This window comes from Asterias amurensis, chromosome 17 (genome assembly GCF_032118995.1).
Source record: "Asterias amurensis chromosome 17, ASM3211899v1".
Lineage (NCBI taxonomy): Eukaryota > Metazoa > Echinodermata > Asteroidea > Forcipulatida > Asteriidae > Asterias > Asterias amurensis.
Genome location: NC_092664.1, coordinates 10,708,733 through 10,729,591, shown reverse-complemented (window position 1 = coordinate 10,729,591; position 20,859 = coordinate 10,708,733). Strand labels below are relative to the sequence as shown.

Genomic DNA, 20,859 nt, shown 5'->3' with positions numbered 1-20,859 from the left:
GAGAAGAGTATACTGTTCGACACGTCGAGACCACATCGGCGCTTCTCAGAGCCAACACTCTCTCAAAAGAGATTCAGAAAAAAAAATTATAATTTCTTCATATTTATACACACCATGCAAAGCTTCAATTAATACAACCTGAACACTGTTTTTATTCTGCTTACTTATATTATTTTATTTTATTCTCAGTCGGAGATTGGGTCAAAGATGTTTCAAGAGAGCATCGACAACGCCTCCTTGTCATTGGCAAGGATGAGTGCACAACTGGACAATATTGGTGAGTTATAACCTTTTTATATTTGTTATTAGTAAAGGTTTTCCGGGACATTCAATCGATTTTTAGGGAGGGTCTATGATTTTGTTTGTTGTTCACACACGTATGCTGATAGGAAATACGAAAAATTATAACAAATGCAGCAAAAATCACATGTGAAGTCAAACAAAAATGATGAGCAAATCAAAATCATTTGACTTACTCCAAATAGAGACAAAAATGTAACTTATACATATTATGATGGTGCTTAGGCCTACGTGTTGTTAACTATTTAAAGGCAGTGGACACTATTGGTAATTGTCAAAATAATTATTAGTATAAAACCTTTCTTGGTGACAAGTAATGGGGAGAGGTTGATGGTATAAAACATTGTGAAAAACGGCTCCCTCTGGAGTGCCGTAGTTTTCGAGAAAGAAGTAATTTTCCACGAATTTTATTTCGAGACCTCAGATTTAGAACTTGAGGTCTCGAAATGAACCATCTATAACGCACACAACTTCGTGTGACTAGGGTGTTTTTTCTTTCATTATTATCTCGCAAGCTCAAATTTTCACATGTTGGTTATTTCATGCATATGTTGAGATACACCAACTGTGAAGGCTAGTCTTTTACAGTTACCAATAGTGTCCACTGCCTTTAAACATAATATGAACGCAGGATGGGTAGAGCTGACATTAGCTCTAGATAGTGTTCACGTTTTGTATGATCATGCATAGAAATAACAAACTAATGTAAGAGTTTTGGGCTGAATCAGTTTTGCGTAGAAAATAGTGAAAACATTTCAGCATCATAATCAAATCGTTCTTATCTGTGGCTGTATAACAACCGAAATCCGCTGTTTTTATTTCAAACGGGGTTTTCAGCTACATTTTCTCGAATATTCGTGATTTAATTTCATGGCTTCATAATCAGTATGTGTTTACTTATCATGTGTTATGCACTCAAGGCCAACAAAAATAAACCAATTGTACTGGTTTTGTTATAAAGAATTAATTCGTAAAAAAAGAAGAAAAAAATCATTCCTTAGCAAGTATACAGCGAGAAGTCTCACAGCAACTAATCACTTTGTTCGCAGCATGTCATACAACTTGATAGATGTTCCAAATTAATGCCTGGGGATAAAAGTCAACCATGTGTTACTCCCGACATGTCAGCGAAAAGATTGAGATAAAATAATGACCGGACGAAGGCCATTATAATTACAATGGCTCGGCGCTCGACACTGCGCTTTCAAACACACTCATCACAACATGCTCATCATCATTATACCATCAGTATAGTCATGGATGATTAACTAAACAATAAAGTGTTCTTCGAAAATCTAATTAATATACAATGACACGATTTATTCAGCTGACATTTCAGTTGATGACCCATTTTCTCCTAACAAAAGACTCCGCATAAGAAAAAATCCTCGCGGGCTTCTGCACTTTTCATTTTTTTCTTATAAGAGCTCTTAATAATATTGGTAATTACTCAAAACAAATATTAACTTAAAAACTGATTTGGTAACGAGCACTGTCGATCTGTTGATAATATAAAACATTGTGAGAAATGGCCCTCTCTGAAATAGCATAAATTTTGAGAAAGAGGTAATTTCTCACTAAAATATTAAAATACTGTTAGCTATTCCTAATCTAAAATCGCACAAAATCGTCCAACAAGGGTGTTGTTCTTTCATCATTTTCTCGCAACTTCGATGGCCAATTGAGCCAAAATGTTCACAGGCATGTTATTTTATGCTTATGATGGGATAAACCAAGAGAGAAGACTGATCTTTGACAATAACCACACTTAAATAGTTTTTTTTTTGTCAGGGAATCGATGCATAGTTTCATCTGTTAAACCATTAAAAGAACACGTTGCCTTGGATCTGACGAGTTGGTCTTTAAAAAGTGTTTGAAACCGTTTGTTTGATATGCATATGGTTAGAAAGATGTTTTAAAAGTAGAATATAATGATCCACACAAGTATCACTCAAAATTGCGTGGTTTTCCTTTTACCTCGTCGACTAACACGGTCGGCCATTTGTGTGAGTCAAATTTTTGACTCCTATAAATGGTCGAACGTGTTAGTTCGTAAAGTAAAAGGAAAACCACGCAATTTCGAGGCAAGTTTGTGTGGATCATTGTATTCTACTTTTAAAAAATCTTTCTAACCATATGCATTTTATAACAAACGGTTACGAACGCTTTTTAGAGACCAACTCGACCGATCCAAGGCAACGTGTTCCTTTGACATTACATACATCAACAGGCTTTATTTTAGACTAGAATATTCCTCAACTTATTCAGTTTACAATAAAGGGTAAAGGGTAAATTAATCACCGGCAATCATGTTGTGTGTTGTTGCATTGTGTTCAACTACGTAGTATGGTTGCCTGGTCGTATGAGCCACGGTCTATGTGCAACAAGTGAAAAATGTCGCTGAAAATGCTTGTTAAAGGGTCCATGTAACTTTTGTAGGACAAAAAACACAATGTCCACAGATTTACACTAAACTTACACAGTTTGAAGATTATGATAGTAGAAAGCTTCCCTGAAGATAGTACGTGCTGAGGTGCTGTAGTTTGGGGGAAATGAGTAAAACAATGTCATGAAAATAATTTTCGTCTCATGAGACGAAAATTATTTTAAGCATTTACAAACGTATTTTCATGACATAGTTTTACTCATTTCTCAAAAACTACAGCACCTCAGTAAGTAAGATTTGAAGGGAAGCTTTCCACTATCGTTATCTTCAAACCCTGTAAGTTTAATGTAAATCTATGGACAAAAGTACCCAAATCCTTTAAACTATTAGTTTTTTTGTAAAAAAATAAAAAAAAAATAAAAAAAAATAATGATCATGTCGTCGATTCGGCAATACACCACGGTAATAGTTTTAATTGGCAATGGCGCTAGATGGCGGAAGTCGTAGTTCTATGCAGTTTTGTGATTAATTGCTTTATCTTCCCTGTTAATGAGTTTGGTCCTTTGCCGTGCAGTTTGTAAACAGGATAGGTTTCTGTGAAACACTTTGTGGTTATTAAAAAGGTTTGGAAATTACTCTTCCATTATCAGCATTACTTATAATAAATTATAATTATTGGGTGTGACAATCATAATTTATATGCAAGTCAATGGACTCACAACACGACAAATAACAGGTTGGGAAGAACAAATTAATATTATAGCTTTCTAATCTATTTATTTATGAAATTCATACAAAATCGTTTGATCCACATAGCTGTGTCGATGTAAGTCGTTTGAGGGTGCTTTACTGTTAGTATAGGTTTTCTCGGTCAATTTCGGAAAATGAGCAGCCAATTTAATTTTCAGGCGTTCGAATAAAAGCTATTTTGCCTCTCCGGTTTTAAATTCAGAATTCGGTCATTCAGTTTCGTTTTGAGGCATTCAAATTTATTCTTTTTTATGACACACAATCAGCATTCAATTTAGCAAAGCTGGTTGGACTAGAGATTTTGCTGATTTAATCATTTTCAATTTCGTAAAGAGGCAATCAATTTCGCTAAACGAGGATTCAAGTAAGTACGACTTAAGAAATACGAATAAACAGATAAACTGTAAAAGGCAACTGTTTCGTACCTTCACTTTTAAATCAAACGAACCTTATTTTTTTTTTGTTATGTTTCCAGTAGACTTCACCTGGGGCCCCATAAGTTTTTTTTCTTCTTTATTTTTTTCGGGTGAGGTTTAATGGTTAAAGCCATTTATTTGAAACACATGTCAGGGTGGGTTTTGTCCGTTTTTTTTTACTCCCGACTCCAAAGACCTTTTAAGCCGAAATTTTCACAGGTTTGTTATTTTATATATAAGTTGTAATACACGAAGTGTTAGCCTTTGGACAATACTGTTTACCGAAAGTGTCCAATTGCTTTAACTGAGCAAGACCTGATTTGAATGTGTTTGAATGTGTTTTTTGTGTTTTGTTTAATGTTTTTTTATTTTTATTATCACCAATCATCAATCTGTTGGCGTGCCAGACATCTTGGCATGTTCAAGAGTGCCAAAATAATGAACAACATGCCTTTAACATTCGTAAGGAAACAACAAGTTAACCAAGCGTTTTTAAGAATGCACAAATTCCAGAATTGACTGCCCTCAAATGAAATTGAATGACTTAACGCACGCCTCCAAAAAAACCTGCGAATTTGAATGCAGCTTCGATGATTGTTAAATTGAATGACGTAAAAGTACATTTGACTATAGTCTTAAAATGAAGTATTTCTGGTTCTTACCGATGTGTTCAAGCACTGTATACTCGGTACTTTCCTGAGTTCTGTGAAAACAAACATCACAGGCATTCATACTCGGGTGGAATTCGAACCGACTGCCCCTATAGCTATACCTGCATGGCAATATCGTTTGTTGGCAATACACTACTCTAGATTGACAAATCCTCAGGGTTCGAATCCCACCAGAGTGTTTACACAGAACTCGTGAAATTACTGGGTACAGTGCTATAACACACATCGGTGTAAGGGTAATAGTAATAATATAGTGGCTTCGTATAGACGCACACATCCGTCACTGGCGCGGGACTGCGTTTAAACTATATCTAGTACCATTTTACATATATAGTATTTTATATTATCACCATGTAAACGATTAACAAGGTCCAGTGGCGCGTTTTTTTCTTTCTGTCAATCAAAACAGGAACACCGGGGTGAACCCCTTCACTTTTAAATTATGGCAATGAGGTTTTTTTTACGTGCGCTACACAACACACGGGACCAACGACTTTACGTCCTATCTGAAGTATCGGTGTAAGTTATATAATGTTTTTATCACTTTTTTTGTGTTCTTTTTTGATTCTTTTTTTCTTTGCAGAGGCTGCGTTTCTACCATTAAGAAACGACGGGGAAACTCACTCATTGACCTCTGAATCAAGTAAAGTCACTCTGACCTCAGCCATCGTGTCAGTGTCTACTAAAGCACTGAATGGCGTCAAAGGTGGTAAGAACGAAGAATGAGTCTCAACTAATTTGGTATCGGGACATCCGCAGGGTAGTGTTGTATTCTCTAAAATATCGCAGGCTTACTATTACTGCGAGAAGAATGCACATTACTGCTCTTTTGACTTAAAGGATTCGGGTACTTTTTCAAAATGTCCATATAGGTTTACATTAAACTTACAGGGTTTGAAGATAATGGTAGTGGAAAGCTTCCCTTCAAATATTACTTACTGAGGTGCTGCAGTTTTTGAGAAATGAGTAAAACAACGTTTGTAAATGATTAAAGTAATTTTCGTCTCATGAGTCGAAAATTATTTTCATGACATTGTTTTACTCATTTCCCAAAAACTACAGCACCTCAGCACGTAATATTTTCAGGGAAGCTTTCTACTATCATTATCTTCAAACTGTGTAAGTTAAGTGTAAATCTGTGGGCATTGTGTTTTTGTCCTACAAAAGTTACATAGACCGTTTAAAGGAACTGAACACCTTTGGTATTTTGTCAAAGACCATTATTTCCACTTGGTGTATCCCAACATAATATGCGTACAATAAGCTTGTGAACATTTGAGCTCTTATACTGGTCATCTAATTTGCAAGAGAATAAAACAAGAAAAACGCCCTTGTTGCACAAATTGTGTGCTTTCGGATGTTTATCAGTTGAAGCCTTGTTAATTGAGTGAGAAATTACCTCTTTCTCAAAAAGTACATTACTTCAGATGGAGCCTTTTCCCAAAATGTTTCATACCATCAACAACCCTCCATTGCTTGTTTCCAAGGAAGTTTTTGTGCTAACAATTATTTTTAGTAATTACCAAAAGTGATGCATCTGTTGGCGGGTAACAGCCCCTTAGTACGGGCATGGAGCGGATCAACCACCACTGGTCTATATAATGTGTCAATTCGAGCTAGACCACTTTAGTTGGTCGAGCGCCAAGTTATTTTGGTTGTCGCGGGTTCAAGTTCCGTACAAGTCAATAATAAAATATTTACCCCGTAGGAAGTTACCCACATCACTATAATATTAATCATTTCCAGTGCGCCATGTCTGCCGTTGATGAAACGACTTGCAAAAACAAACAAAAAACACGTTTTTATGATCATAGTTTTGTTAAAAGTAAATACCAAACGCAGTTAAACTCTTTCCGTCTGATTCCGCCTTGGTCATGTTCCTCGTATCGAATTACAAGAATGAATGCTAGTTATCATTTTGAAAATAGGAACCAGACTATTTTGTTCTTCCAGCCTCGGTTTGGTAACATTGATATCAATGAGAGAAATTCACGATGGCTGCACCGTAATAAAGGTCTATTGTTTTTTTTTTTGTTTTTTTTTTTTAGCTGCTCTCTCTGTAGTATCAACCCTTGATGAGGTCGCCCATCAGTTATCATGGAATCTAAGCAATGGTTCCTTCTTAGGAACAGCTATCGTGTCTGTCTCCTTGGAATCAAAAGATGGCGACGCTGATTCCTTAGATCTGAAAGGGCATCCCATCCAAGTAGAACTCATCCACCGGCACGTATGTATTTTTTTCTTTTTTTTTTCTTTTAAAGTACTCAGGGACACCTTGCCTGGGACCGGGCGAGTAACGTTGGTCTATAAAAAGCGTTTGTAACCGTGTGGACACTATAATTTATACCTTATGCACATGACGTCATTTCAGTAGAGCGCCCTCACCTAGAGGTCAAAAGGAGGTTGTTCATTGGCCAATCCTGTGCGCCGCGCGTACAAATCTGTGCGTTTCGATTGTTTCGTCACTGTTTTTCTAGATGGCCGCTGGATGACGTCAATGCATAAGGTCTATTTGAAATTGTCAAAGACTAGCCTTCACAGTTGGTGTATCTCAACATATGCATAAAATAACTAACCTGTGAAAATTTGAGCTCAATCGGTCATCAAAGTTGCGAGATAATAATGAAAGAAGAAAACACCCTTGTCACACGAAGTTGTGTGCGTTTAGATGGTTGATTTCGAGACCTCAAGTTCTAAACTTGAGGTCTCGAAATAAAATTAGAGGAAAATTACCTCTATCTCGGAAACTATGGCACTTCGGAGGGAGCTGTTTCTCACAATGTTTTATATTGTAAGGTTTTATGCTAATAATTATTTTGAGTAATTACCAATAGTGTCCACTGCCTTTAAGAACCATGTGCATTTCAAAGTAGAATAAAATGATCCACATGCCTTAAAATTGCACAGTTTTCCTTATACGTCGTGAATTAACATGGCATTCCAATTTGTGGCCAGTCAGATTTTTGACTCAAAATGGCCGACCGTGATAGTTTGCAAAGTGAAAGGAAAACCACGAAATTGTTGGGCATATTAAATTTTGTTCTCTGAAGTTTACTTGGCAGAGAGATCGACCGATTTCAATGATTTCTGTGCACAACACGTTGTTTGTAATTGTAATGTTATGACTGTTGTTGAGAATAATATTTTATTGCAGAATCAGACGAAGCAAACAGGAAAGCTCAAGAGGACTTGCGTTTACTACGATGAGTAAGCTATACACCCTTTACTTTCTTTAATGTATTCCTCAAAGGAGGGTAACACTCGTGACCACATGTCACTTTTAAATTAACCATTACAAAGTCGATGCAACCCATCGCGGTCAAGTTTAAGTCAAGTTTGTAAAACCTAATATTAATAGCAACAGTACAATTAACAATTACAACTGCATATACAATAAAATAAATTGACCACATGTTGAATGTTTATGAGTGCAATGGTGCGAATATAATGTTCATGAGTTGAAAGATGGAATGTTCTATTCAACGAGGCGGAGCCGAGTTGAATGGAACATTCCAGCTTTCAACGAAAACATTCATTATTTGTTTTATATAACATCCAAGTAGATCTTTGTCATTTTGATTGAAAGATACAACTTTCAAAACAAACAATTTCAACTGTGTAAAGCCGAATGCTGGTAATTTTACTATTCCCTCTTGCAGAACACCTGCTGCATTACCAAAGACACGCGCACACAGTGACGTTTTTACTCAGCTTTTTCGTTCCATCCGAAAAGTACCATTGCACGCTGCCAGCGTGCAATGGTACTTTTCGGATGGAACGAAAAAGCACGGTGAGTGACTCAGCGTGCAATGGTACTTTTATTTGCTATCACGTGACGGACAATCCTCCAATCAAATGGCAAGGATCTGCTTGGGTGTTATATAATATACACTTAGTCATGGCCACATGTTATTTTTTTCTCCGTTTTCCACGAAGTGCAATGTTTTCCCATCGTGGTCAAGCTGTAGTCAAAATGATTAATAACAACAATACAATTAACCATTTAGCCACTGTACCGCCCGGTTACACACCTATATTCCGACACCCCTATGTTCCGACACCCCTATGTTCCGACAATTCAGTCTATATTCCGACACCCCTATGTTCCAACACCCCTATATTCCGACACCCCTATGTTCCGACACCCCTATGTTCCGACAAGTTGTTTCGCACATTATTACTCTGTTGATCAATAACAACAACAACACAACTTGTTTTACAGCCAGGTTTCCCGGTGAATTTCGGCCGGGATTAGGTTTGACAATTCATAAGATAAATTTGTACTGTTTTAAAAATGATGGAATAGAATTAAGATAATCGGTGCTTTGCTATTGTTAGATGCGTGTCCGACGTGTTGATAACATATTTCATGAGCCTTCAATTAATAAAGATTCCAACCCTCTACTGCTACATAAATATAGGTTACCGGTATGTTTATGGACTAAATTGCGGTCAGGTGAAGTTTCTTTAAGTCGCACCGTTTTTCTTAAAAAACAAATGACCAACACAAATTATTGGTGCAGGTTGTCGGAACATAGGGGTGTCGGAACATAGGGGTGTTTGGGTCGTTGGAATATAAGGGTGTCGGAACATAGGGGTGTCGGAGTATAGGGGTGTCGGAACATAGGGGCGTCGGAGTATAGGTTGAGTTGTCGGAATATAGGGGTTTTGGAACATAGGGGTGTCGGAACATAGGGGTGTCGGAACATGGGGGTGTCGGAATATAGAGCAGTCACCTACCGCCCAGCCACCTATAGCGATACACTGTATGCGGTACGAGGAAACCTCGCTAGCTAGTGTTTGTAGAAAAAAAGGAACATCAAAAGAAAACTCGATAGTCATTAGTAGGTCTACGCATTTGTTAATATATCTAGTTGTTATAGACCGTTATTAATTCTCCCTTCACAGTTGACTTGTCGAAGCTAATGATGATGAAATAATTTAGCTCTTACGAAAAGAAAGAAAAAAAAACCGCTCACTATAGTAAACAGGAAATTGTTCATCATTTATGACAATATTGTCGAAAATTAACGCCTTCGCATTTAATCAGTATGAGCATTGAGCCAGACAAAAACCTTGAAAAGCTATTGTGTCCATTTTATCCGTGCATAAACATATTCGCCATAAAAATTACCGTAGCCGTTTAACGAGAGGCATTTATTGTTCCCATGAGAACTTGTACTTTTATACAAATATTACCGAAAGGGTAAGAAATTGTGCATACACATTAAGCCATGGCAATCTTTTAAAATTTGAACTACGATTCCAGTAATTCAATGCAAGAATCTTGAGAAATTGGATTTCAGCAAACTCGGGCGGTGCATGGACTAAAGGGTTAATAATTATAACTTAAAATTTACATCCCCCTCACCATTTTTATAAAAATTATCAAAAGCGCTCAGATATCCACAAGACAAGAGAATGGGGACAAAGAAAAAATAAAAACCGCAATTTTAATTGTGATGTTTGTATTCTTAATTGTCTGCATCCAGTGTGACCGAAGAATGGTCACGTGAAGGATGTACTATGACATCAGAGGGTGACGCTTCCACTATATGCTCTTTCAACCATCTGACGAATTTCGCGGTACTGATGCAGATTGATCCAGATTCCAATGTAGGTACTCAAAGCCCAGTTCATTTAGACTATAAAGGAAAAAAACATCCTTGTCACACGAAGTTATGTGCTTTCAGATGCTTGATTTCGAAACCTCAGATTCTAAATAATGATGAGGTCTCGAAATCAAATTCGTGGAAAAATACTTCTCTCTCGAAAACTACTCAGAGGGAGCCGTTTCGCACAATGTTTTATACCATTGCCAACTCCCCCCCCCCCCCCATTACTCGTTACCAAGTAAGGTTTAATGCTAATATCTATTTTGAGTAGTTACCAATAGTGTCCCCTGCCTTTTAGACAATATTTGTCAACATGTTAAACATCGTCACGTCTTTAAATTAAGTGTTGCTTTTGTAAACCTGCTGCTGGATATTTCTTTTTTTATATGTTTATTAACTCTTTTGCCTAGCTTTAATTTTCCTCATTCTCTGAACAGGCTTGTGACTTTAAAGCTCTGGACGTTTTATCTGCCGTTGGAAACGTAATCACCATCGTCTGCCTGGCTCTGACCCTTTGTGCCTTCACTTTACTCAAGTAAGTTCAAAGATTGGCAAAATATTGAAATAAATAAACAATACTTTGTCTTGGAACTGATATCAACAACATGGTTCCCTCAGTTGTTGGTTTGGACGCAAGACGACGCACGTTTCTTTGTATGCATTCGGGAGCTACATTGTGTGCAGGGTTCTTTAATGAACAAAAAAGTGGGGGAGGGAGGTGAACATAGGACAACACCCGGGGAAAGCCCATATTGTCGCCCCACTAAGTATTTCTGGTCAACCCATCTGTGTCATTTGCAGATTGCTCACTCTCCTGTTGCGGACCAAAATAACTGAACACTCTCTCTAACCACATCAAGGATGCTATAACACTATTCACATTTTCAAGAAACTCCTCAAATGCTATATTTTCCAACAAATGTATCGTTATTACACCAAACTAACTTGAGCGCCTATGAACATCTTTGGCTGATTTTTTTGCTCTATATGATTGAATGGTTAATTTATCTTATTCTTCAATATGAAAATAGCAACGGTTTGATTATACATTCAATAACTATCTGTACTGGCGTCGATTTCGCAAAGATAGTTCTATAACTTAAGACTAGTCCCATGACTCTTTAGGAAGTTAATTACAACTTAAGGCTAGTCCTAAGTTAGGACGAGAAACTCGTCCTGCTCGTCTTAACTCGAGATAAGACTAGTCTTAAAAGGCACTGGACACTATATTAAAAAGAAAGCACACAAGTTTGTGCAACGGTGACGTTTTTTCTTTCATTATTCTCTTTCAACTTTGACGATAATTTTTCACAGATGTTATGCTTATCTTGGGATACACAAAGTGAGAATACTGGTCTTTGACATTTACCAAAGGCGTCCAGTGCCCCTTTTATTTCATTATTCTCTGTCAACTTTTACGAAGTTTTCACAGATGTTATGCTTATCTTGGGATACACAAAGTGAGAATACTGGTCTTTGACAATCACCAAAGGTGTCCGGGGTGGATTTCACAAAGAGTTAGGACTAGTCTTATCTCGAGTTAGGACCAGTTACTCGTCCTAACTTAGGACTAACCATGCAATTTGTATATCTCCTAGGACTAGTCCCAAGTTAGGAATAGTCCTAACTCTTTGTGAAATCGACCCCAGGGGTATAGATTTCACAAAGAGTAGGACTATACTCGTCCTAGGAATATTCCTACAGGAGACATTAAAAACTAAGGCTAGTCCTAAGTTAGGATGAGTAATTCGAAATAAGTCTTAAATCTTTGTGAAATCCATTTTTACTGTCTTGTATTAACTCTTTGTGAATTCACCCCTGGTGGTCTTTCACAGGATGTTCAAGGCGGAGCGAAACGTTGTTCACGGCAACCTGGCATTTGCTGTACTGGTCTCCCAGCTCGTGTTCTTCACTGGGATTGATGCGGCAGAAAACGTGAGTCGTTTTTATTACCCCCAAAAGAATGGAGCAGCCCGTAAAACCTATGAATCAATAATAAAAGCTTCTTCGAAGAGCGCTTACAATAGCGCTAATAAATTTCATTTCTTGTTAGCTTTCGTTTTCCTTTAAATAATGTTTTAGTGCTTTCGCCTTTTTGTGCACAGCGCCTTTGAGCAATTGTTTTTGGATATTGTGGCGCTTTATAAATGCTGTTGTTATTTAATATCCGTCACTATCGACGCCCTGGCACTTTAACATACAGTATTTTCCTGAGAGGTAGGTGGGATTAAGTTTTAAATAGTGAGACTTATACTTCTTTTACATAGCACCATGTAATTGCTTACGAGGTGATGTGGCGCAATGTGATACACGATGATTTTTGCAGGAGTAAAAACAAATCTCTATAATTATCATTGATTAGCTCCTCCCCATCAATTACTTTTTGTATTTGCATTGTGTGTTTAACGCTTACTTTCTTTTTCTTGTTCTATTTTATTGATGAAAAAAATAATAACAGTAGTCTCTCCCGTCGCCTCGAAACTCATCCCATTACTTTCCAGGACTCGTCCATCTGAAACGTTGTTCATTCATTCCTTTCAAGCTTCTTTTTGAAATTAAATTTACTCATAATTGATGCACCTTTTTCCTCAGCGAACTGCATGTTCAGCCGTTGCCGTTTTGCTTCACTATTTCCTGCTGTCCTCCTTTTCTTGGATGCTGATAGAGGGCGCCCTGCTTTTCGTCAAGGCTGTGTTCATTTTTCATCGAGAGCTCCACCCTTTCAAGGTTATGGCGCTGGGATGGGGTAAGTTCAGTGAATTATTACTATGACGTCACGATTGAAGCGATAGGTAACGAACAGAGCATTGGGATATTGGGAGCAATTATCTCGCCAGGCTAAGCTTTCCAGTCAAGCGTTTAATCATAACGTAAGAGGGTGCGCTTAAGCGATTTACAACTGAGCGTAGTACACTATCCAATATCGAGCACTATCGTCTTGGGTAAAGACTATGTAGCCCTTGGCATGACGTATGCTGACTACATCCACGCATGCATACATACACTGTAGGTTCGCAACAACAATAGAGTTCAATAGGACAAAAGAACGAACTATATAACTCTCCACATGGGTGTAATTTTTAGAATCTTAAAAAGTCCTGAAAATACTAGGCAGACGCAAAAACAAGCCACCATCAGCGCCATACAGAAAAGTGACATGCTCCTTCATTTTTGCCAACAAATAGAGTTATTACAGATGGCGCGTTAGGGCCTATATGGGAAGGGTCTGCTAAAAACACCTCTGTAAAATGGATGTGTAAAAGTACATCGCTGATTTATAAGTGTTCGAATAAGGATTGACTCTTTACCTTTGCAGTCCATTTAATGCTGTTATTTCCGCTCGTTGGTAAGCACGTTATTGATGCAAGCATTTTAAAACACCTGTCATGTTTTCTTCAGGTATGCCTATTCCGATCGTTGCAATCACTTTTGCTGCCGTACAGTCAGATGGCTACGGGTATTCAAGTGATTTCCCCGGGTAAGTCCTCAAATTATGTGCACTTCAAGTGCCTAGTTTTTGTTGTTGGTTTTTTTTTTTTTTTTTTTTTTACTAATGCGACACCTTTGAAGACACTTGGGGGCAGCAGACAGGTTAATTTAATAACCGTTCGCAGAAGTGAACGCAAACTATGCTGCGAAAAAAAATTGTGTTGAAGTTGTGGGAGATTCGGAAAGTGCAAGGACAAAAGAACGAACTATATAACTCTCCACAGCTGGGGTGTAATTTTTAAAATCTTTAAAAGTCCTGAAAATATTTGGTTAATACAAAAGTGAGACATGATTTAAATTCACTTTAAGTAAACAATAAAGTCACTGTCCATTTCTGAAAAAAGACAAGAAAACGAAAACAAAAAAGTGTAAACGTTATTTTTAATCTCACCTTTTTTCTTCAGATGTTGGCTCAATGGGATTGCAATTTGGGCGTTTATTTGCCCAATAACAGTAGTCATAACGGTAAGATTTATTTTTTTAATCAAGTGATATTAACAAAAATTGAAATCATTGGTAAACTGTTTGACGCCATAGAGCCCGTAAAAAAATTGTGGAAGGTTATTAATTGTGGTGCAAGACAGGGTTGCTTGATTTGTTATGACTAAAGTCGAATTTGTGTATTTTCATGTAATATTCTCTTCAAAGAAAGAGGAAGAAAAGAAAAGTTGAACTAGTTATCCAACTACTGGAAATAAATTGATGGAGAGCTAAGTATGTTAGTGTTCATTTTTGCTTTTGGTTTTTGCTGTCAACAGTACAGACCATTCACACGAAAAACAACAAAATGTACAACGTGGAACGCACTATAAACGTATACGCGTGTGTGCACAAGTGCACAGCTTCATGCACGGTGTTTGCAAACAAAAATGATCTGTTGATATCGTGCTTAGGAAAGGCTAATGTTTCGGTTAGTTTCTTATCTATGAAACATTCAAATACCAGCCTCCGTTTGGCTTGCAAAACAACACTGTATTGGTATGCTTTTTATTCAATCGTTCATTAAAAAAATCGGCTCTTAGGTTGGAAATTGTTTTTGAATTTGTTGAGCTGCATCTATTTCACGTTAACCAATATGGAAATTAATAATGAATTTAATCAAATTGAAATTAAATCCATAGTCCAATACACAGATACCGCCAATCGATCGATCCGTATTATGCAGACTTCTTGCAGAATTGTAATTAGCCAGTTTTGAAAAGATATTTCTCAACATATGCATACAATAACAAACCTGTGAAAATTTGAGCTCAATCGGTCATCGAACTTGCGAGATAATAATGAAAGCAAAAACACCCTTGTCACACAAAGATGTGTGCGTTGAGATAGTTGATTTCGAGACCTCAAATTCTAAACTTCAGGTCTCGAAATCAAATTCGTGGAAAATTACTTCTTTCTCGAAAACTATGGCACTTTCCAGGGAGCCATTTATCACAATGTTTTATACCATCAACCTCTCCCCATTACTCGTGACCAAGAAAGGTTTTACGCTAATAATTATTTTGAGTGATTACCAAAATAGTGTCCACTGCCTTTAAAATTAAATTGTTTGCAGGTGAACACGGTGTTCGTGATTGCAGTAATACGTTCCTATCTGCGTCTGAAGGCAACCAAGGACAAAACGGAGCTCGCTAAAATCAGGTAAAGGCAGCGACTGTGAAAACAGTGTTTAGAATTTCAAGACATGTCTTTAGTCTTTGTGCAAGACGTTTTCTCGTTTAGGTTTGTGGGCTATAGTGTAAAAGTGGTCCTTGGCATGGCGCTACTGGTGTGAGTTGAATGTGCGGGTCGACCGCGCTCGGCAAGAAACGTCTTGCTCCTAGACTACACTTTTATTCACTTGTATTGTGTGTCTCATAAAAAAAAACTATACACTTTTTAAACGGCAGTCAAACAAAACAAAATTATGTTTGTAACAATGTTATTGTGTTGATTTTGTTGAAACAAAACTACTAATTATGTGAGGTGTTTTATTTAATTAAAAGTTTGCATAATGTGATTAGAAAGATATTTAAAAAGTGGAATTATAATGATCCACACAAGTATCACTCGAAATTGCGTGGGTTTCCTTTTACCTCGTCTACTAACACGGTCGGCCATTAATTATGGATGGCCTACCGTATTAGTTCGCAAAGTAAATGGAAAACCACTCAATTTAGAGCCATATTTGTGTGGATCATTATATTATACTTTTATATCATCTTTTTACCCATATGCATTTTATAACAAACGGTTACAAACGCTTTTCAAAGAGCAATTCGACCGATCCAAGGCCACTTGTTTTAGCCAATTGGCCCAAATCATTGCAAAAAGAAAAGAAAAAAAACCTCGGTGTGTGAAGCACTGACGTAACAGTTAGTTCAACTGTGTCCGAAGTTTTCACACCAATGAACAAAATTGTCGAACTTGTCCAAATAACTGTTGTTTATTTGTTTTCCCTTCATGGTACAAAATAGCTGTGGACTTAAGTTAATGTTGCAGGGTCGAATAATTGGTGCTTTATTTCATGATTGTTTCATTAAAACGCTGATCATAGTTTAGGTTGAATTTGCATAAATTTGCATCGATTTGCATATGAATGTTAATCTCAGCTGTGATTGTGTAAATCTCTTATTATAGGGGCGTATTGAGAGCAATCATGATTATTCAACCTCTGATGGGATTCACTTGGCTCTTGGGTTTTGGTGTGAGCGGACAGGTCGTCGCATGCGTTCTGTTCGTCATTCTTAACACTCTTCAGGTAAAAACACAATTTGACATTTGGTGTTTTTAGGTATAGAAAAGGGGCTCCGTGTTGCTAACACACTTCAGGTAAAAACACAATTTGACATTTTGTGTTTTTAGGTATAGAAAAGGGGCTCCGTGTTGCTAACACACTTCAGGTTAAAACACAATTTGACATTTTGTGTTTTTAGGTATAGAAAAGGGGCTCCGTGTTGCTGGTGTCCTGGGGAATCTGTCCCCGGAGATTATGTTCCCTACATGGAAAATTTACATGGGCTTGAGGAGGAGGATTCAACAGAGGGCGCTGCCAGAAGAAGTTGTAAACAGCTCGCGTTTGACGGGACAGAATCTTTCACATGAGCAGACCAACTTTTCATTTCAGATACATTTATTTCATGTCAACATCAATCAATACATTGTAATAACATTGTTCAGAAAACATATAATAACTTGTACTAAGGAAAACTTAATCCAGTTAATGAACAATAAAAAGAAAATAGCTTGACGTTAACATGTAGGAAAAAGAAGAAGAAAAAGCTTTTTTTTCCTCTACCCTAAAGACAAGGACAATTTTACACAAAAACGTACACGAACATACAAAAGGGACATGGACATCTCCTGCCACACTGGTTCAAAACCCATGTATTTCGAAGTCCGCTGTCTAATCTGCTCGGCATCCGGAGCCTGGAAGAAAACAACTACAACAATGATTTCACACTTTAAATTTTGGGTTGATAACAAAAATTACCCCGCAAGGATTCGAATTTGGAAGTCGTTGTTCTGTATAGTTATATGACCCAAATCCGATAACACAGAGAGCCATGGGACAAAGTTAATACATATAGCTCATTAAACTGTAGTTACGGAATTCTTTTTTGTGACAAACATTACGACCCTGCCAGGATTCGAACCGGGAATGCCCTGATTCGAAGTCAGATGCCTTATCCGTTGGGCCACAGGGCCGCTGAAGGAAACACAAACAGAGAAAGAAATCCCCTTTAAGAGAAGGGAGTAGGGTTTCGGTAAAAACAAAACATACGATTCGAACATGCCCTGATTCTTAGTCGGATGCTTTATCCGTTGGGCCACAGGGCCGTTGAAGGAAACACAAACAGAGAAAGGCATAATCTTTTAGAGACGGGAGGTTTAGGTTAAAACAAAACATTGAACCCTGCCAGGATTCGAACCTGGTGTCCCGTCGTAGTCAGATGCGTTAAAGTGAATCAAAGTGAATACACTGAGTAGTAGAAACAACTGTGCATTGTTCAATTACTGAAGGCAATCAACATAATTACAAATTGTAGTAATTTATCTTTATTTTGTTCTCCTGTTTGTATTTATTTCAGGGAGTTTTCATCTTTGTTCTGTACTGTCTAAGGACTGAAGAGGTAAGTTTCCTACTCGTGATAGTCACTTGTCTTGACTGGCGACGTTATTTTTGTACCAGCTGCCGATAGAGGGCGCAACATTGACTGGATCAAAGGTATTCGGCAAGTCGCAGAATAATCTACTTTGGAAAAGGTTTCCAGTATCCCAAAGTCTCCAAAGTTTCCTGCGAAATGTGGAGTATTTGTCAACATTCTTGATCAAAGATATTAATCATAATTTGCTTTCAGCATCAGTGAATTTACACAACTACAGTTTCATCTTATTCCAACTACACGACTGGTGTTTTCTTCATCATTGACGGAGTACAAGGAAATAATGAACAACACTGAACAAACAGTTCGCTCACAACATTGGTTTGCATCTCGCTCAAGCGTTCAACATTGTTCTTAGAGTGTAAAATAAATTTCGAAAAAAAAAAGAAAGTTTACAACACCTGGTCTCAATTTCATAGCGCTGCTTTAAACTGTAAGCAAATTTCCGTACTTCCTGTATCATAAAATAAAATGCTGAGGGGCAAGCTTATTTCACAGGTTAGCAGCAAAATTGGGCGGCATTATTGCACGTTTACCATGGATTTGCATTGTGACGTCATTTATTTTCCTGCGGTGTAAGCATCGGAAGGTTAGCCTTTTCGTGTACTTACGGTTAGCAGCGCTATGAAATGTAAATGGTAAGCCTGCCGTAACAGTAACACTAGGCAATCTACTTGGATGATAATTTCTGTGAACCAATTTGGTAATAAATACTGTTGGACTCTATTTCTTTAAGGTTCAAACTGTTCTGAAGAAATTCAAGAATAAGATATCACCACAACGAGGTGAGGATCAACAAAATCAGCTCCGTATGAGTACAATGAGTGCGTCTAGCAGCACCAAAAACACAAGCTTGGACAGTAAGACCTCATCGGGTGAGTACACAATCGCATTGAGGTAGAAAACATTGTCCTAAATACCGGTCAGAATTGACTCTGATGTGGGTCCTCTGCCGTCCATTACACCGAACTCCCCGGGCCCCTAACCTATGATTTATCTTTGGACTTGGGAGGAGTCAAAATCCGAATCCATAGACCAGGCATGTGAGTAACTAGCCTATACTTTTGTACACAGTAAGTTAAGGGGAAAAAAAGGAAAATCGAAACCAAAAAGAGGAAATCAGCTGAAAAGAGGAAGTCTCACATGCCTGAATAGACGTTAGGACGAATTGAACCCATTGTAAGTAAGGACGGGTTACTCGTCCTAACTGGAGATTATGATTAATCCTAGGTTTCGTGAAATCGGCTACTGGTGCCAGACCCCTGGATGGGTTAGTATGCCAAGTAATACGTGTCGAATTGACCCATGAATTCGTCAAACTGACGTCCGTTGTCGCATGCAATTGTGTCTTCTATGCAGTACTATCCGGATGACATTAGCCGGATGACATTATTGCATATGCAACAATGTCCGCCGGACGGTTTTGCACATGCAATCGTGTCCGCCCGGACGCTGCTGCATAATGCAATTGTGTCCGCCCGGATGCATTTGCACATGCAGTTGTGTCCGCCCCTGTGCAAAATCGTCCTTGCAGTATTTCCCTAAGTTGGTCAACGGAACACGTTCGCCATTTTTTTTACAAGCTATAAGTGCATGTCATGAATGACATGGGAAATGTTCGGCCGTTGGGTATTCGCTGCACTCATAAAACACGTGACTATTCATGCTCGCTTACGCGCGCAAATACGTACAGTCATGTACATGTCCGCCGGACGGTTTTTGCAAACCCCGGGACACGATTGCATGTGTAAAAGTGTCCGGAGCGGACAGTATTGCATGGCGGACACAAATGCATCTGACACCAGCAGCCGATTTCACGAAACTTTACGCAACTGCACGAGTCCACATGCGCAATGTTAAACCCCAACAGTCAACTTAAAACTAGTGTTATGTCTGTTGTGTTTTAGTACCATTCGGGGAGAAAGCTGGTTGGACTTAGAGGCTACTGGAACGAACAACGCTCAGAGGTGAAACCTGTATTTAGGTATCAATATAGGAAGCAATAAAATTTATTTAGTTATATATTCGTGAATGTAGTTTTAAGGTATAGTTAAGTTTTTGAGCCAGGACATGTGACCATAGTAAAAACAACATACAATTTGTAAGGCGCACAGTATCTGGAAAAGTGTCATTCAACGGCACCGGATGCTAGTAAGCTGACCAATTGAACACATGAGTCTTGAGGTTGTGTTTGAGTGTTGACAGGTCATGTGATATGTTCTTGTCTTGTCTGCTTTTTAAAACCATGCAGATTTTTGGTAAATTAAGTCTTGATTTGGATATGAGCAAAAAAAAAGAAGCATTACCCTTTTACCCAGAATGTAGTAACTCTAAAAAACATCGAGCAAGGCACTGTCTGCAATGGAACCGCATGACTGTACGGGCTAAATTTAATGGCACTGCAGTGAGGAATACTGACATAAGAAATGAAAATGGAAGTACGATATAAAGACGTTTGATTGTTGGTTGTTGGTGGTGAATATTTCTGATGTTTTGTCTTTGCAAGTTCACCCCCCAAACAAGGCTAAAAGCCACTCTTTGGTATGGGGCTACTAAAAGACAACTTATAGTGAAAAGAACTTAGGACAGCTGAAGGTAGGAGTTGATATTCCTCTTAAAATTGTAGGATGGAGGGAAAGATGCACCAGGCAGGAAGCTCCAAAGAGAATGGGATGCAGTGCATGACAACCTCCCTTTATGCCAGCATGACGCTTGGTACGTGCCTTAGAGGAACACGTTGCCTTGGATCGGTCGAGTTCGTCTTTGAAAAGCGTTTGTAACCGTTTGTTATAAAATGCATATGGGTAGACAGATGTTGTAAAAGTAGAATACAATGATCCACACAAACATGCCTCGAAATTGCACGGTTTTGCATTTACCTCGTCGACTAACACGTCGGCCATTTATGGGAGTCAAATTTTTGACTCCCAAAAATGGCCGACCGTATTCTTCTTTTACAACATCTTTCCACTATATGCATTTTATAAAAAACGGTTACAAACGCTTTTTATAGACCAACTCGACCGATCCCAGGCAACGTGCTCCTTTAAATGTTTCGACAAAACAGTCATGCGCAGGTATCCACAT

General features: G+C 38.1%; 1 protein-coding gene across 1 annotated transcript; it reads left to right on the top strand.

The window, feature by feature from the left end:
- Positions 1-207: 207 nt before the first annotated feature.
- On the top strand, positions 208-19,794 carry LOC139949556 (latrophilin-like protein LAT-2). The gene is made up of 15 exons (XM_071947936.1): positions 208-277; positions 5,107-5,232; positions 6,572-6,750; positions 7,678-7,730; positions 10,016-10,139; positions 10,576-10,673; positions 11,974-12,073; positions 12,731-12,884; positions 13,538-13,616; positions 14,032-14,092; positions 15,183-15,268; positions 16,247-16,367; positions 17,698-17,739; positions 18,509-18,647; positions 19,680-19,794. The coding sequence occupies exons 1-15, from the start codon at positions 208-210 to the stop codon at positions 19,709-19,711; spliced, it is 1,464 nt and encodes a 487-aa protein (XP_071804037.1). The 3' UTR covers positions 19,712-19,794.
- The last annotated feature ends 1,065 nt before the right edge of the window (positions 19,795-20,859 follow it).

Excerpts from the sequence above, each read along its gene's own strand:
- LOC139949556 (XM_071947936.1), top strand. The coding sequence starts at position 208 with ATGTTTCAAGAGAGCATCGACAACGCCTCCTTGTCATTGGCAAGGATG. Across the intron at positions 7,731-10,015 it reads ACTTGCGTTTACTACGATGA|TGTGACCGAAGAATGGTCAC; the intron begins GTAAGCTATACA and ends GTCTGCATCCAG. Across the intron at positions 16,368-17,697 it reads TCATTCTTAACACTCTTCAG|GGAGTTTTCATCTTTGTTCT; the intron begins GTAAAAACACAA and ends TATTTATTTCAG.